This window comes from Mytilus edulis, chromosome 14 (genome assembly GCF_963676685.1).
Source record: "Mytilus edulis chromosome 14, xbMytEdul2.2, whole genome shotgun sequence".
NCBI classification, from domain to species: Eukaryota; Metazoa; Mollusca; class Bivalvia; order Mytilida; family Mytilidae; genus Mytilus; species Mytilus edulis.
The window spans coordinates 5653541-5672028 of record NC_092357.1 but is presented as its reverse complement, the minus strand read 5'-3'; the positions used below and the strand labels follow the sequence as shown (position 1 = coordinate 5672028).

General features: G+C 31.4%; 2 protein-coding genes across 2 annotated transcripts; one reads left to right on the top strand and one right to left on the bottom strand.

Moving 5' to 3' along the window:
- Positions 1-206: 206 nt before the first annotated feature.
- On the bottom strand, positions 207-2281 carry LOC139503628 (trypsin-like). The gene is made up of 3 exons (XM_071293446.1): positions 2115-2281; positions 1072-1211; positions 207-458 (listed from the first exon to the last, which is right to left on the bottom strand). Exons 1-3 carry the CDS (start codon positions 2239-2241, stop codon positions 219-221), a joined length of 507 nt encoding a protein of 168 aa, XP_071149547.1. The 5' UTR covers positions 2242-2281; the 3' UTR covers positions 207-218.
- A 2260-nt stretch (positions 2282-4541) lies between these two features.
- On the top strand, positions 4542-7857 carry LOC139503374 (uncharacterized). The gene has a single exon (XM_071293143.1). It carries the CDS (start codon positions 6174-6176, stop codon positions 7551-7553), a length of 1380 nt encoding a protein of 459 aa, XP_071149244.1. The 5' UTR covers positions 4542-6173; the 3' UTR covers positions 7554-7857.
- The last annotated feature ends 10631 nt before the right edge of the window (positions 7858-18488 follow it).

The window sequence follows — 18488 nt, the reverse complement described above, 5'->3', positions numbered from 1 at the left end:
ACTTTGATTAAAATTCCAAAATCTACAATTTAAAAACTCTTTAAAATTTTGAATTGATAAGTGTAACACGGACCTGTTTGGTAATCTATGTTCAATTTCAGTGTTTCTAATTCGAATCCTCATCCTTTGGTTTCCCTTTTGAATTAAAGTCTGAGAGAAAAAAAATACAACAACAACATTTTGAATAACTAACATTCATCTTTTATTTTATTGAAGTTTCAATTTTTATTTTTTTTATTACTGTTGCTTTTTTTCCCCTTCGCCTTCGTATTTTTCTTGGTTTTCTTATCTTTCTTATTCTTCTTATTTTTCGTATTAACTGTGTCTTTGATCCAATCTAAGTATCTAGAAATTCTTGTATGAACACTTGGTGTAGTCTGATTACATCCTAGCCCAAATGATAGTGTTCCTGCTAACTTTTTATCGTTATTGCAAATCACTGGTCCACCACTATCACCCTGTATATATAAGAGAAACTTTAAATATCATCTTATCTTGCTTCTTTCGTGTCATTTGAATTATTCATTTATATCTCAAAAATAATTGAAAAGTTATAAAAAGCAACAACACGATACCAAAAAGAAAAATCACAAAAATACTGAACTTAGAGGAAAATCAATTCGGAATGTCCATAATCACATGGCAAAATCAAATAACAAAACGCATCAAAAACGAATGGACAAGAACTGTCGTATTCCTGACTTGGTACAGGCATTACGTGCTTTCACGTCTGTTTGTGATATCAGGTCAAACAAAGGCTAGTTTTCCCATTATTTTTAAAAGCCTATCAAAATAAATCATGAAATATTCTTGTGTCATATTTTGCATGCTGGGGCCTTTTTTATAGACGACCATACATTATTGGTAGTTCCTATTATTGATGACCGTACGATTGTCTATGATTGCCAACATTCACTTCATTTGAATGTAGGTGGAACATTGTCTCTTTTGCTATCAACCCACATCTCCTAATGTTTACATGACTCAAAAATTTACCCAAACAACGTTAAATCTACAAATTTGCGTTTATAATTATGAATGATAGATTTTGGTCAAATAAAATGTAGTTACAGTACATGAATCCTTTCCAATCTCCTGAAGACAAAGAATGTTATTCCAATACGTCTCATCAAAGAAATTAGCAGTTCCACAGTATTCATTATTGACTGCAGGCATAGAAACTATTTGCAGACGATCGGGTGAATTCCCCTCTGTAATCAAAAATTTTTTAAAAAATCTCTTTCATATTTATTTTCCAGTTAATTGATACGATGAAAACAAGATCGAAGGTTTTCTCGTAATAATTATTTCGCACTTTTCATGTCCGGGTCTTTTATACCTGACCAAAAAGTTCTGCTGTTTCTCATTGCTAAAGGTCATATGCTGTAATTGTTTACGTCTATGCGGTTTTAACACTTGTGAATACAAAATGTAGCTATCGTGTTTCCAATAATACCGTATTTTACTTATATATCGCAAGAACTTTAAAAATTCAGAAAAACGATTTTAAATATGTATTCAAAGATAAGTATAAGTGGTTCATTGTCACTTGTATACTTATTTGTTTACTTTCGTCCTATTTACTTCAGCCACCATTCGTGAAGAAGCCATATCAATTAACTATTTGAAAGACATTACAAATAAAACATTATCAAAATAACAGCTGATAATTTTAGAGGTTGGAGAAGTCAATATTACATTGCTCTGTTCCCTTTATCAAAATGTACTTGGTTAGTTTTAATTTCAATCACATACTTTTTAATTAATTCCCAAACGAATTCAGAACATATGGTCGTTGTTAATGGAAGATAATGGATTCATGAGTTGGAATGTCTCTCTGTAATCTTTAGCCCAGCTTTTGTAAGCTGTTAACGAATATTGTCTCGTTGTTTTTGGAATCATGCGCTTTCCTCGGTTTTTGTTTAATTACCAGATTAGTTAAATGTAACAGATTTCAATCCTTTCTGCAATATCTGTTTTCTATATACTTATATTTGATTATATTAAATTTATTTTTAATTTGATGGTGAAAAATGGAGAACCAAAAGTATTATCACTTATTTGCATGCACAATTAATATGTGAAGTAAAAGATTTCAATTTTATAAAACATACCACCGTTTCGTCCCCATCCTGTTATTGTGCACAAGTCTCCTGTATAATTTTTGCCTATATCAGTGTCAAGGTCGATTTTACTGATGGTAGATCCGAATTTAAGTGGTTTCTGGAGCTGCAGTAGCATAATGTCATTCTCGAGTCCATTTGTATCAGTATCAAAGTTATCGGGCTAAAAAATATTGAATAAAATTGAATTAAACAGTATATGCAGACGTTTAATTCACATGTATACACATATATCTTTATCTTACCTCCTATACATTTCTACAAATATGATTGGTTAAAAGCGACCTCGTGGAGACCGTGTATATTCCATATTAGGTCAGTTGGGAGGCGGGGCTTATTTCAATACACGGTTAGTACCCCGCTCATACCCCCATAATGAATTTACTGACCCTGTATATATCATATTCGCTCTCACAAAAATATTGATATTCAGGAATCCTTTGACACCATAAAGTTCTTTCTATGTGTATTCAATTTGGTATGGAATTGATATTGATAAATCGAAACATCTTAAAAAGGAGGATCAGGTTTCTTTTTGTAACGTTTTTGGTATCTTTCGTCCCTCTTTTATCGGTTTATGAAAAAATCTAAGTTTAAGACAAATATCCACAAATTACAATCATCAAGTTTATTTATGGGAATTTAGTTTAAAGCTACTATATAGATATAGGAAGATGTGGTGTGAGTGCCAATGAGACAACTCTCCATCCAAATAATAATTAAAAAAAAGTAAACCATTATAGGTCAATGTACGGCCTTCAACACAGAGCCTTGGCTCACACCGAACAACAAGCTATAAAGGGCCCCAAAATTACTAATGTAAAACCATTCAAACGGGAAAACCAACGGTCTAATCTATATAAAATTAAAAAAAAACCGAGAAACTATTCATTTGTTATCATGTACACACACAAATAAAAACTAAAAGTGAAAGCTATAGATGTAAACACATTAGTACAAGAATAATGTCTCGTTCCTTATACATATTTTGAAACTCCCGCTAACATGTTCAACCCCGTTACATTCTGTATGTATGTGCCTGTCTGAATTCAGGAGCCTGTAATTCAGTGGTTTCGATTGTTGATATGTAACATATTTGTTTTTCGTGATTTTTTGTTGATCTGTAAAATACGTTTGTATCTAATGAACTTGACTAACTTCTTATAACCGTACGCGTACAGTGACCGTATGCGTATTTTAAAAAAAAAAACCATTAAATAAATAATACATTAAGATAAAATAAAACACGCATGGTCCAGATCATATGAGTATTTGGAACCGTACGCGTAAAAACTCCTGAGTTCACCACATGAATATTATTTATTATAAAAATAAAAGTAGCAGGAAATGAGACTGAAAAGGTTATGCGTTCCCTGCACTATAACCTAATTGCAGACTTATGAAAACAAGTCATTTCATCAGTAACAGGTTTAGCTGTATTAATTTTTTTAAATTTATATATAAACTGTAAAAAAGCAAGCTCACTCATATCCAAAAAGACTACAATGTGCGGCTGTAAGAACCCAGCTTTTGTCAATAATTGCTCCTCCACATTGATGGGTAAAATTTACACCAGTTCTAAACTGAAGAGACGCCATCCATGGATGATCTTCTATATTGGCATTGTCACCATTGATAATCTTTAGAATTGCAGCAGCCGAAAAAGCCTGAATTATGATATAACATTAATTCTAAATATATTCTTTATCAAATGTCAAGTAAAGAATATTTATGCCACATTATCTATCGTTTTTGTGAATGCGATTATACAAATGTTATAATGAAAGCTCAAAATTATGACTAATTCATCTAAGCTATATGAACGTAATGTCAACAAAGAAACACTGAGTCAGTATTAATTTCGCAACAATTCAATAATTATCACCAGATCACTTCAGTAGACAGTTTGATTATAGCAACTTTCAATTACATTATCAAGTCACGAAATTAATACAGTTCCTTAATAATGAAACTACCAAGTATAGAGATATAAGAAGATGTGATATAAGTGTGAATGAGTCAGTCCTCCATCAAATTCGCACTTTGTAAAAGTACACCATTATAGGTCAAGGTACGGCCTTCGACACAGTGCCTTGACACACACCGAACGACAAGCCGAAAGACTCACAAAATGAATAGTGTGAAAACATTCAAACAGGAAAAGCAAAAGTAATATCTAGATAAAAAAAAGAGACACGAGACACACTTATAAACCACATCAATTGTTTCTATAAAAAGTATATCCATAAAGGAGTATGGCCACGAAGTGCCTATATTGGCCCTGTGAAATGACAAAAAAATAAATATAAACAAGGTGGATCCATTATAGTTAAAACATATCTACTAATATCTTTGTTTGTTATTTTAAAAAAAAAATCATATTTTCATGACGTCACTTATGTGACGTAACCACCGAAATCGAACCGGAACGCTCAAAACATCAAAATTTTCGAAGAATTTCACACTTCTTGGTTAAATTTCGCATTGGCCACAGGCCTCGACCAAAGTAATTCTAATCTCATTTTAATTGTTTAACACTTTGAAATCGTTTGCAACATTTATTAGCGTGGTCGAGGCCTGTGGCCACATCGAAAAATAAACTTTTGCAAACAAGCAAATCCGGATTCGACAGTTATTTCCGATGTACGATTGATTTTGTGGCGAAATGTCTAATGAATCTACCACGAACTTATAATAAAATAGAAACCATTTTTATAGTTCATCTTCTTTTTATAATATTTTGAATACATTCTATTATATTACGTTTTTTTTTGTGTGTGTGTATTGGAATTACATTGCGCATGTTTGTTGCACTTACCAACAGAAATATGGATGAAGGCAGTTTTGCCGTACGGTGACATATTCGGTAATTTTTGTTTCTCTGACATATACTGTAGACCATTATGTGAATCTTTTCTTGCAACTGAAGTATGCTTTTCCTGGAGATTACATATTGAGGTAAGTCAAAATTAATTTACAGATTTAAATAACAAACAAAATTGGAATAACAAGTTCCGTAGCTTCGTCAACTGCCGACGGAGATTTTTTTCCCGTAGTTACAACGTGTTTTTAAATTGAAACACAGGAAAAATTTGTGGAAAATAAAATGACTAGCAGATAATAAATTAATTAAGAGTTCATTGTGAACAACGGTATTTTAACACTTAAAAGGGATTTTGCCGGAAATGTTCTGTTTAAGATTAGTCGGCTTTGCTATAAAAAAAAAAATGGGGCAGCTTTAAATTAAGGCCGAATTTATTCTACGAAACCCCTCTTAAAAATATCCTTTTAAACAACTATGCTGAAGCAGTAATATATCTTTACTCATGTATGTTCAAAACAAAAAAAACAAAAGCAGACGACTAGCGACTAATTTATATACCACTTGTTTTCCTCCTTTGATATGTACGACGTCGTGGTGTAATGGTTAGAGCGTTACTCTTTAGAGTGGCATGACAATGCTAAGTAAGGGTTCGCGGCCCATTGGTATAAAAAGTTTTTTTTTCTTTTTTTTTTGTATAATATCATTAAACCTAATGCATTACTTTCATTCCTGTGATTGTTTGAATGGATCCACTGATATTTTCTTCATTTTCTACTCTTCCTGATTAATTGATAACATTATTTTGAAACGTTTCTATTCGGCATTTGATTTTTTTTTTTAAAGAAATTGTTATCCAACAAATTATTTTTATATAGAACTTGCCTTTCTGATGTGTAATAGAAATTAAACAAGTTAAGATACCTGCATATTCAGTCCCCCATAAATTATCAAATATGATATGATCTATAAATACTGTTTGTAGTGTGACTACTAGTGTCGGTGAGTTAGGACTGGGAACTAAATTATTTTATTACACATTGTCTGTTGAAGTTTCATTCCTGAACATATATGTTTATACACAATAATTAAAAATAAGATGTGTTACAAAATTGTTGCTCTGTTAAATATTGTTGGGTTGCTGTTCATTATCACATGCATCAAATCTCCTGTTCTAAACTGCAATTGTGGTTCGCGTACTAAGATTCATTTCTTTATTTCACTTCAGAATGCCTGGAAGCGGTCCAAAGTATTACCCGTGCGTTCTATGCAATAAAAGGACTAAATCACATGAAAGAAGATCAATCAATAAATCTGTAGCAAAGTATTTGAAGAAGAATTTTTCGATAACACATAAACAAGAAGACAAAATATGCAATACGTGTAGGCACAAATACTATGTTCAGGAAACCAGACAATCCTCTGTTGTACAGCACATACTATCTGACGATGAAGAGTATGCTCCACCAGCAAAACGTAGATCTACTGTTTTATCCAGTCCACCATCAGTATCTCTTTCAATACCTTCTACATCAAAAAGCCATTCATACTGTTTCATGTGCAAAAAGCCTGGACCAAAGCTAATTGTTGTTCCATCACAAGCAAGATTTTCTGCATTTCTTAAGAAAGAGGTTATAATTCCTGCAGGATGTCGCTGTTGTCCGGGACATTTGACGGAAGATAATTTTACAGAAGATGCAATAAGTAAAATAAACTGTACCAATGATAATGTCATCCTTAACAGATCTTCAATTATGGATCTTTTGAAGAAGTTAAGATACACAGCCTTACAAAATGAACAATCAAGAATTGACTTTGATACAGATAAAGTTTTATCTGACTCTGACTTTATCAATTTAACCGGTATAAATAAGGACAACTTTAATGATCTTCATTCCTACATCAAAAATACAGTAAGAAATACACCTACACGAAGCACAAGAACTTCTCTTGGAATTTTCCTTTTTAAATTAAAATCTGGAATTTCAAATAAAGTGCTATCTACCATTTTCAACATATCTAGATCAAGTTTACGCCGAGCCATTTCATGTGTCAGACAAGCTCTAGTTAAGAATTTCGTACCCGAAAATTTGGGTTTTAATCACATCAGCCATGATGATGTCGTTAATCTGCACACACGACCACTAGCTCAGACTTTATTTGGGGATGGAACAAACACACAGGCTATATTAGTGCTTGATGGCACCTATATGTATATCCAAAAAAGCGGAAATTTTCTTTTTCAAAGACGATCATATATTTTACACAAGGGACGACCGCTTGTTAAACCAATGGTAGTTGTTACTACTACAGGGTACTTTGTGACTGTTCTTGGACCATACTTGGCCGACTGCAAAAATAATGATGCGGCAATCCTCAAACATATGTTTAACACAAATGTAGAAGATATCAAAGAATGGGTACAAGACGATGATATATTTGTCGTTGACAGAGGATTCAGGGACTCATTGGAGCTTCTTGATGATTTGGGGATAAAGGCACAGATGCCAAGCTTTTTAACGAAAGGCCAAAAACAGATGACAACAGATGAAGCCAATGCAAGCAGATTAGTTACTAAGGTTTGTACCCCTACAGCCAAAATACTGTAGTATAATTCTCAAGACTAATTTTGAAACTGCGTCACTTTATATAGTTTCATGTTAAGATATTTTTATCGCTACACAGAAAATGCTCTTATTCATACGAAGCACACCCAACTTAACATATGCCCATTGTTACTGCTAAGACTATGACTATTGTGCCACTAATAAGAATAAAGAAAAGTAACTTATAGGACTGCGTATTTTTTTGTTTTCCCCTATGAATAGTTTTTTACACATAAATATGAATTAAACAAACCAAATCGATAAAAAGGTAGCACACCTTCCATAAACGTTTTATATTCTGCACACGTGACGGTATTTTTGTTACTGTTCGCAAACATGACAATGTATATAACATTGTTTTCATTATTCTTTTTTTTTTTCAGGAAATAAAATGTTTTGAGTTTCATCGAAATCACGGGTTTTATATTTATATTAATGTAAGAGATGATATGGCATGATTTCCAATGAGACAACAATCGTAAAACATTTTTAAAGATTTTAAATCGGCTGTACTCCGCTCGCCAAGATATTTTACAGCTTTCAATGAATGTGCCTTCTGCCAAATATAAGACTTATATGCCTTAATGTGTTTGGAAACTATATATAACTTTGAATTTAATCTATGCTATAGAATTTTGTTTGTTTGCAATTTCTCTTTCGTGAATATCAAAGCCGAAAACGAGTTTTCGGTGCAATTGTACTTAATGTAATTGGAGCATTGTTTGCCACTTTAATCTGTCCGGCTTTTAGTAAGTTTATATTAATATATATATATATCAAGAACGATTTATGTGTATGAGATTCAAGAAATACTTTGCAAAATAATACTTGTGATGAAATGATTATATTAGTATAAGAACGTCAAGAAAAACAATTTTGACGTTACGCACAAATTGTTAAAATAGGATTTCACCATGGTCTTTTCTGACGTTCAGGAAAATTATACAGACAGAGTTACAAGTCTGATGGTTATCAATTTATAAACTACCCTAGTAAGGGATCATTCTAGAGTAATTTAGTCAATTTCTGAGACAGGGCCATTTTTGACCCTTCGTGGCCCTACTCCTTTATCTTTGGCGTGACACGGTATGTATACATCCTGACGATTTGTTATTGTGGTATGGTCATTTTTTGTATACTTTGTATGCAGAAAAATATGAAATAATTGTACAAACAAAGGATTTCTAAACTGTTTTTTAAGTGCGTTTTGTTTACAAACATAGCACAAAATCAGCAAAAACGAGTATATTGTCATCATAAATATTCTCATATATGTCTGTATATATAGTATACTGAGAATAATACCGTATGTGTAAGTTATTGTTTAATGTTTGAAAGTGATGAGAATACTGAAAGGGCTACCATAATCCATGTGATCAAGGAAATATTACAGCTCCGCCATTTGTTTCGTTGTTCTGTTTCTTTTCAATCAAAAAATTATCTTCATGTATTATCAAGTAGCGCAGGACACCACATCAATTTTTGTGGCTATGTTAAATATAACACTAAAATGACAACATTACATTACAGGACTACAGTACAAATAAATACAAGAACATTCGTTATAGAGAAATAAACAAATTAACAATACAATAGTACATTTCGACATGCTAATAGTTACTAAAGGTACCATTTATAAGCAACAATGCTAATTGTTGTTGAAATTGTATAATATTCATAATATCTTAAAACAATGTTCATATACGTACCGTGTAGAACACTACAAATTCACAAGAAAGTTATATTATAAATATTATCGTAATTATTAAAATATTTTTCTTAACATTATCTTTACAGTGCATTTGTTTAAGAAAATGAAAATTACAGCAGATTTATTAGTATAATCATAAATCATTATAATTATTTCTGTACTGTATTGTTTGAAAGCGTAAGTTCGGAACAAAATTGAACGTTTCTCAGTGTATACACATATATATTTATATACAACAATCACCTAAAATCCTAAATACGACTGCATACTTAATTGCTTAGACTATACTGTTCAGATCAAATTTCAAATTAATTAGATTCGTTTTAAGACCGACATACATTTACTTCTGACTTGAATCTATACCCGTTGACGCTAATCCTGTCGACCCACTTGGTCATGTTTCGAATAAATTTCATGTGATTCGCGGATTTGTCAAATTGTTTTATCTTGGTTGGTCTCTTTCAAATCGATTTACAAGACTTCAAAACAGGAAAATATTATCGCTTCAATATATAGATAAAACATTATTTACTTACCGACACATATACTGACGAGGAATACTTGATACATCTTTATGTTTCTTAACAACACCACCTCGGAAATCTGAAATAAAACTATTACATGACTCTGGTGATGTTTTGGCCCTAGATATGCGACCACCAATACAGCAATCAATGTACATGTTACTTTAACAAAATGTAGAAACCTTATAGTGAAATATCAGAGCTATGTCCTGTTAAAACAACATTGACAATATGACGGATATCTCACTAAATAGTTTTGAGTGATTTTGTCGTTTGAGTCGGTACGTACTGTTTAATCTGTTCATTTTCATTTTACCTATGACAACGTTGTTAATTTCATTTACAACGGACACGTGCGCCTTTACTTTCTAGCGACAATTTTTGTTTATTTATCTCAACTGTGCGTAGAAAGGAAATTGCCAGTCAGAAAAAAACAAATGAAAATTTCTCAAAATATCGATAATGATAGTAAATGAACCAGATATGTTTGCAATATTTTTGATTGACTTTGAAAGAGGAGCGACAGATACCAAAGGGACAGTCAAACTCATCATGATAGGCAATACAAGACAGGGAATATCGTTTCAATTCGGAAATATATACTCCATATAGAGACGCTGCTGGAATGTTGCTACATAGAAATGGAAAGTTCACATTTGAGAAGCTTCGATCATCACTTTTGTCGTAAAGTTTTGATTCAACCGACCTTCATTGTAAATTTTAGATGTCAGTCAAGATATAAGGCAGACTTAATTGTATCTATTGTATCCTTTATCTCTGATTCGTTGTTATCCCGATTATAAATCTTTAAGATATTATTTGAAGTTATTTTGATTATATATCTATTAGATTTTACTGTTGAAAATAATAAATTTTATGATAATGAGATAAACCATCATATAACAAACTTACAAACAAAGCAAAATTTATGTGAAAAACGAAAATAAATAAAAAACTTTTTTCTAAAAGAGAATACTGTCATAAATTATTTCATATACATTGGTTGTATTTAACAGTGTTGTTTAACTCTAACGTGTTGCCCCTTAAACCACACAACAGTAATATATGATATATGCAGTAGGTTTTTTGGCCGACCTTCAATTCTGCGATAGTAGGAGTCCATGTATGTTTGCGAGAATATATATTTTGCGTTTTTCTTGTCTCAAATTATAAATTGTTTTATAGATCAAATGTTTGGAAATGGATATATTTTGTCTTTAATATCTTACCTTACGAATTTAATTCTGTCAGAAATATTCTAGTATCAAATTTATGGTAGTTTGTTATGCATGATATAAACTGTCCACAGCTTATGTTAATTTGCTATTAAATTTTTATAGTAGTCTTATGGCTTACTTCTAAAATAATAAAAAAATCTTTCATTTTCTCGATCATTCTTGACGTTATATGAGGTCAATACGACATAATTTCAGACGAATTTATTTCAAGAAAAAAAGATATCAATTATTAATTGACAAACCTGAATTGACATTTCTAAGTCGAATAACCTCTACTGTAATGCTTTGAAGATCTGAGCAGCCAGTTTTATATACATCCACGTAATGCGTGGTATGTAGTTAAAGATGTTTCATCTTGCTACAAGCATAACATTTTCAGCACGTCAATAACAATTTACCAACTGACACTGAATAATTACGGAAACTAAATAAATAAATCTTTATGGTAAAATTTTAGTGTAACTTGATTTTTATTAATAAAAACGAAACATGCAAAAAGCAATACGGAACAACATAACGTTCAAACAAATTTTACATAAAACTCAATAGACAACACAAGATTAAACTATACGAAACAAAACAAACACCAGGGATGGTCTATGGTACTCTGAAAGGGTGGGGTGTTTGTGTTTAACAGGTGGCACCGATCATGACATTAGGTCGGTGATGTCATATACAAAGAAAGGAGGAAGATATTATGCCGATGGGAAATGGACCATAGTGCTTGGTTAATGATGTCCTACAGTAATGGTCTACTTACAGAAAACAATGAAACTTATTTAGATGATATTATATTGGGTAATGCTCAAAATCAGAACATGTATTTAAAAAAAAAATGTCAATGTTTATAAAATCTAATAAATTTTCACATACTATTTCTTTTTTACATGTAAAAAAAGAAGATGTGGTATGATTCCCAATGAGACAACTCTCCACAAGTACATGCGTTATCACAAACTATTTAGATATCAGTAATATTGTTTATAAGTATAACGAAATGTGTGCCCTGTTGAACTACATATAGTATGCTTGTTTGATTTCCAAAATGAAAAAGTCGATACTAAAAACAAAAGAAAAGATTGATCAAAATATGGCATTGGGACAAGATTTGATTATTCACATACAGTTGAAAGTATGAATTTAGAAAATTACTGAGCAAAGTATATCAGATAAATCTGTTTAATAATGCAAGTATCTTTTAAGCAGTAAGATGTCACATTTAATTGCTAGTTTAATACTGACGATTCATTATAACCTTTAAACAATATCCATATCTACATGTACGTTCCACGCCGTGTAGATAGTCATGAAACGCATGACTCTAAAAGATATATATGTAAAATCATTAAGCTTCGAAGGAGGACACGTCTTTAAGGTTGACAAATTTGTTTCGGGATTAAAACACATTCGGTATCAACTCTTCGGGAACATTTGTTTGAAATAAGAAATGAAATTTACCAAAAACATTTTTAAAAATTGCATGTACTGTTAAACTTTTCTAGCATTTTAGCAAATTTTCGTCATTGTACACGTTCTTTAACCCATGGATTACATGTTTGTACTCTAATATTTCAATTAATGGTAATTTATATTTTTTAGCTGTTAAACATCACTATTTTTCTTGATGTAGTTTCCTACATACCAGATGTCACATTGAATATTATTATGAACATGTTATGTAAAATAATTACGTAAATTAAATGGCAAAATGCTTCTGATTGATTTGTCTGGATTTTTGTGTCCAACGAAAAATATATAACTTGTCGTCTTCTACAAAAAGAGGCAAAGCTAAAAGATTTTTCCGGAGAAGCATATTGTAACATGGGTTTCTTTTGATACGAACGTTCAGAACCTCGAAGTGAAATACAAAAGTTTCAAAATATTTACTCATTTAATATTATGACTTTCGGCCTGACACTGTTATGTGTACCTCAAACATGTCAAAATCTGACTTGTATATATCATGTATATAGAGATGAAAGAGCTAAATTCATTCAAGTGAACTGACCAAGATTTTGCCTTTAATTGCATAACAATTGATTGTTTGTATGTACATTGAACGACAAATATATGTGACGTATTAAATTCTCTGACGGCATACACGCAAATCAATGAATGTGTTTGTAGAGAGACGTTTTTGTGTTCTGTTAAATTGTTCCTTTTAAAATTGTTACACGATGATGACTGCTGTTCCCATTTTTTGACTATTTTATTTATTGTGTCTGTTTAGTTAACGCATCATTGTAAATATAACGGAATTTGATGAGACTGTCATCAAAGTGAAAGGGTAAACGCTATAGAACCAGGTGTAATCCACCATTTTCTATATTCTACAAAATTAATGTAAGGATTTAAACCAAACAGTTTTGTTAATATCTATATGAATATGTGTATTTAGGTTATTTCCTTTGCGAAATCTTATGGAGTATTTTGATCTTATTCTGTGCAAACAATTGTGTTTTTTTTTAGATACGTCTATTATGAAATTGAATAATGATGAAAATTCCATTGGTTACTTAAATCAATAATGCATATATGGTAGTAGGAACGTTTTTGTTTTGAAAAAAATAAAGCATATAACATGACAGCCAGAAAATAAGCGTAGAATGAATCTGGTCCTTAATGAACCTCCACTTGATGCTTTGAATACGTTTTGCTAAAGTGTATTATTTTTATTATGTTGTTTTTTTTAATTTGAATCGCATTTATATTTCAATTGTCGTTATTTAAAATTAGCCAATATTAGATAGATTGTCTATCTTTTCTATCTTTTACAATACTGTGGAATTAAAAATGTTCGGTTGTTTAGTCGATTAGTGTAGAGGAAATTGTAGTAGTTTGTTTTTTATAACAATTTAGATGATGATGCATTCTCTGCTTGACAAATTACGTTTGCAATAACATGTATATGAATACATTTTTCAGAATTTGTACATATATGTTTTTTGAATATTTGTATATGAAATATAACTAAATGCGACATCTTGCATGTCAAGAAAAACATAATAGGTAAGAATTTTCACATTTTATTATATATTTACATAATGATACAAAAATTAACTTATGAATGCAAAATGATGTAATCTCATCCTTAAAAGTAAAATAATTCATCTTTTTTTAATTTAAAATGTTTAAAAGGTTTAAAAAATGATGATAAATCAATATTGTTTTAGCTTTTCCGTTTCGACATTTGTTGGCGTTTGTTTTTGTTGCAGTTCAGTGTTTCTATAGTAATGATGTTTTCCTCTAATAGTGTTTCCCGCGGTTTGAGATTTGCCTCTGCTTAATCGATTTATGACGGCAATTAAACAGCGGTATACTACTGTTGCATTACTTAAGAATTGAATGCTTCTTTTTGTAACTTCGGGAGCGCTTCATACTAAAAATGTGCGCACGGTCAACGCTTTCACAACCCTATGAAGTTACAAAAAGAAGCATTCAATACTTATATTTACATTATTTAGCAATGATCATGAAAACACGAATTTTATTATTGTTTTATTTAATTCACCTGTGCACTTTATTGTGGGACCACGTGTTATCATGAATGAAGTTTTATTGAGCAATGCAATTGCTTACGGAATAACACGTGATGTGCAGTTAGCCAGTCAGAATAAAGTATCATTATGAAACATACATCTAATGTAATTATTTACCTTTTATGCAGGTTTGAGAACAGAGACCCCTAATATTAAATGTCTACTTCTACTCATAAGTTATCTCAAACGTTTTTCATCTGATGGCTAAAACAATCATATTATAGTGCCACTTTGGTTATTTTTCTAAAGTAAAAATTAATTTGTATACGACTTTGGTTATATATCACTTGATGAAATCACAAAAAAAAAAATATTATTAGTTGAAGAATATATTTGAAGGCTTTGCTATAAAGAATTAAGTATGAAAGAAATCCATCAAACACTATTGCTATTTGTTTTTCAATCAAATTCCGTTTAAGTTGATTAATCCAAGTAGTGTCTTTGTTGTGATATTTATATTTTATATAAAATTACATAAATTTTCAAAACTGTTTTCTATATACGAACTTACCCGTATACACATGTATAGGCTTAAATAGTTGTTATATTGATGTGGCTAATTATCATTGTATATGACCATAAGTGAAGTTGTTTATTGTTTATAAATGGTGAAATGTTTGATTCTTTGAAACCGATATTATCAAGATGCTTGATTTCTTGATTGACAACATATTTGTTACGTTCGGAGGACGTGTTTTTCAACAGACTGTCGGCATACCAATGGGAACAAACTGTGCCCCTCTACTTGCTGACTTGTTTCTTTATTATTATGAGGCTGACTTCATGCAGGAACTTCTTAGGAAGAAAGATAAGAAGTTAGCAATATCCTTTAACTCTACTTTCCGCTATATAGATGACGTTCTTTCACTAAACAATTCAAAATTTGGTGACTATGTGGAACGCATCTATCCCATCGAATTGGAGATAAAGGATACTACAGATACAGTTAAGTCAGCTTCATATCTTGACTTACATCTAGAAATTGACAATGAGGGTCGGTTGAAGACAAAACTTTACGACAATAGAGATGATTTCAGCTTCCCAATTGTGAACTTTCCATTTCTAAGTAGCAACATTCCAGCAGCACCTGCATACGGGGTATATATCTCTCAATTGATACGATATTCCCGTGCTTGCATTTCCTATCATGATTTTCTTGATAGAGGGTTACTGCTCACAAGGAAGCTATTAAATCAAGAGTTCCAAATGGTGAAGTTGAAATCATCCCTTCGTAAATTTTACGGACGCCATCACGAGTTGGTTGACCGTTATGGAATAACCATTTCACAAATGATATCGGATATGTTCCTTACGTCGTAACTACAATCCCCTTCCCTTTCATGAATTTGACCTTCCGAATTAGACTATTTACCGGATTTGTAATCACATAAGCAACACGACGGGTGCCGCATGTGGAGCAGGATCTGCTTACCCTTCCGGAGCACCTGAGATCACCCCTAGTTTTTGGTGGGGTTCGTGTTGTTTATTCTTTAGTTTTCTATGTTGTGTCATGTGTACTATTGTTTTTCTGTTTGTCTTTTTCATTTTTAGCCATGGCGTTGTCAGTTTGTTTTAGATTTATGAGTTTGACTGTCCCTTTGGTATCTTTCGTCCCTCTTTTAATGAGAAATAAAATGGTTTTCAAATCTGACAGAAATTGATAGTTCATTGATGAAATCCACATCTTGTGCATTCAAATTGTTACTGTTAACATTATCACATTGTGATCTACTAGTCAGTGTACTAATTTTAGAAAGATAAAAACACGTCTTGAAATAATGTATAATCAATCGTTTTGCAACCCAAATTTATGATTCATAGCCCAAGGTGTTTTTTTTTTTATCTTGATTTCGGGTCTTGAATCTGACGCTGTTCGCTGGATTTTATGTTTTCCCTTTATTTTTATTCTTTCTTCCAAACTGATATTAATTGGTAAGTCAATATAAAGATGAAATAAACAACATACTTAAAATGAAGGGAATGCATATAGCGATGAATTTGTCAAGACCGGAAACGACCTCAAATTTTGTAACCTCCAGTATAAAAAAAAGTTAATCCCCAAGGCCTTATCGACACACGCGTGTTCTTGTAAACAACACTATTGAAATACTAGTATAATGCTGAAGACACATGTGGTGTTTTTTTGCAGACTCTTTGATGACTATTAATTTATATGAAAGTAACACTCAGGGGCCTAAATTTTTATCGGATAGAAATCGACCTTGTGCAAATCAACATCAATACATCTGTAAACCTATTTCTGTTTTGAAAATAAATTCAACGGAAGGGGTGGGACTGTTAACAAGTTGAATTGTTACTCGAATGCTACAAGACGAACCGAACTTCATTTAATATTTCATTGTATTTCGTTTATGAATATTCCAAAATCAATCAGAGTCTCATTCATATACATATTAACGTACACTTGCATAAGGTCGATTTCTATCCAATGCAGCTATTAAATTATTATGATGGTCATATTCCAGTTTCTCTTCAAGTGATTTGTGATTTACATAAGGGATATAGGAAAGATTATCATGTTAAAGACATTTTTTTGTTTACTTGCCGCTTCATTTTCGAATATTGATATATATATACAAGCAACACTTAAAGGTCAAATTCTCTTTAAATTATTATGTTATGTTATGTTATATTCCAGTCTCTAGATCTGTTTAAACACTTAACAAATGGAACGATACTATATAGCACCATACACCTTTTCGCTATCCCCGGCTGACCCGAGAATCTCTCCTGCTTGAACTATAAGCGTCATACAACAATCACTTTTTCTTTTTGTCGTCAGATATTTTGTATTATGATGTCAACATTTTACGGGAACCTGTGTGATGTCCAGTAATGGCGGAAAACTAGCGATAAGTTGTATTTATAAGCCAAGCCAAATATTTATACAATATGACAGTCACTTAATTTAATTCATGATTGTTTTTCAAATCGTTGACAATAGGCACATACAATAAGAAACTTTGTTTAAATCCGTCAACATATCATTTATAAATTGTTAATCTTAAAAACCGTTGATATTGCGTGTTTAATTGCCCACTTTATTGTGTATAACATTGTCAAGGTCAGTGTAAAAACGGAGTTAGATGAAACTGAAAATATGAATTCTGTAAAAAAAAAATGAAAAATAGTTATATGAATGAAAGGTTTGGAAACTTTTATTGACGTAGTGCAAATCACAAAATCTTTTAATGAGGACTCGTTGTAAAAGTCAACTAATTTGTGTTGATTTATCGTGACGAAAGCACAGTCGGAAACCACTCTTCGGAAATATTTGCTTTATATTACCAAAGAAATTACAAACTTTGTTTTTGAACATTTATCTAACAAGACTGCATGTACTGTTAAGATTTTCTGGCATTTTAGCAAATATTCGTCAGTGTACACGTTCGTTAACCCATGAATTACATGTTTGTACTCTAATGTTTCAATTAATGGTAATTTATATTTTTTAACTGTTAAATATAACTGTTTTTCCTGGTGTAGTTTCCTACACACAAGATGTCACACTGAATATGATTATAGAATAGAAATATTATGTAAAATAAAGATGTAAAATTATTGGCAAAATGCATTTAATTCATTTGTCTGTGTTTTTGTTCCCAACGAGAAAAGATAAAATGTGAAGTCTTTTATCACAAGAGGCAAAGCTCCAATGTTTTGCATGAAAAGAAATATATTATGTGGGTTGCTTTCGGTGAGATGTTAGAACTTTAGAACCTTGGATTGAATGACAACATTTTTCTAAATTTAGTACTTATCCAATATTTTTACTTTCGGCATAATCAAATTGTGAATATCTCAAAAATAGACAAATTCAAAATATCAACCTGTCAAGGTCTTTGTTCCTACTTTTTAACCTTTATGACATGTCAGTATATGGTACAGTGTAGTAAAGATGTTTT

Bases quoted from the DNA above. Each gene is read 5' to 3' on its own strand.
- LOC139503374 (XM_071293143.1), top strand. From the start codon at position 6,174: ATGCCTGGAAGCGGTCCAAAGTATTACCCGTGCGTTCTATGCAATAAA.
- LOC139503628 (XM_071293446.1), bottom strand. From the start codon at position 2,241: ATGCTACTGCAGCTCCAGAAACCACTTAAATTCGGATCTACCATCAGT. The intron at 1,212-2,114 runs GTATGTTTTATA...TTTTGATTACAG, and splicing joins AGGATGGGGACGAAACGGTG to AGGGGAATTCACCCGATCGT. The intron at 459-1,071 runs GTAACTACATTT...TTATATATACAG, and splicing joins TTGGAAAGGATTCATGTACT to GGTGATAGTGGTGGACCAGT.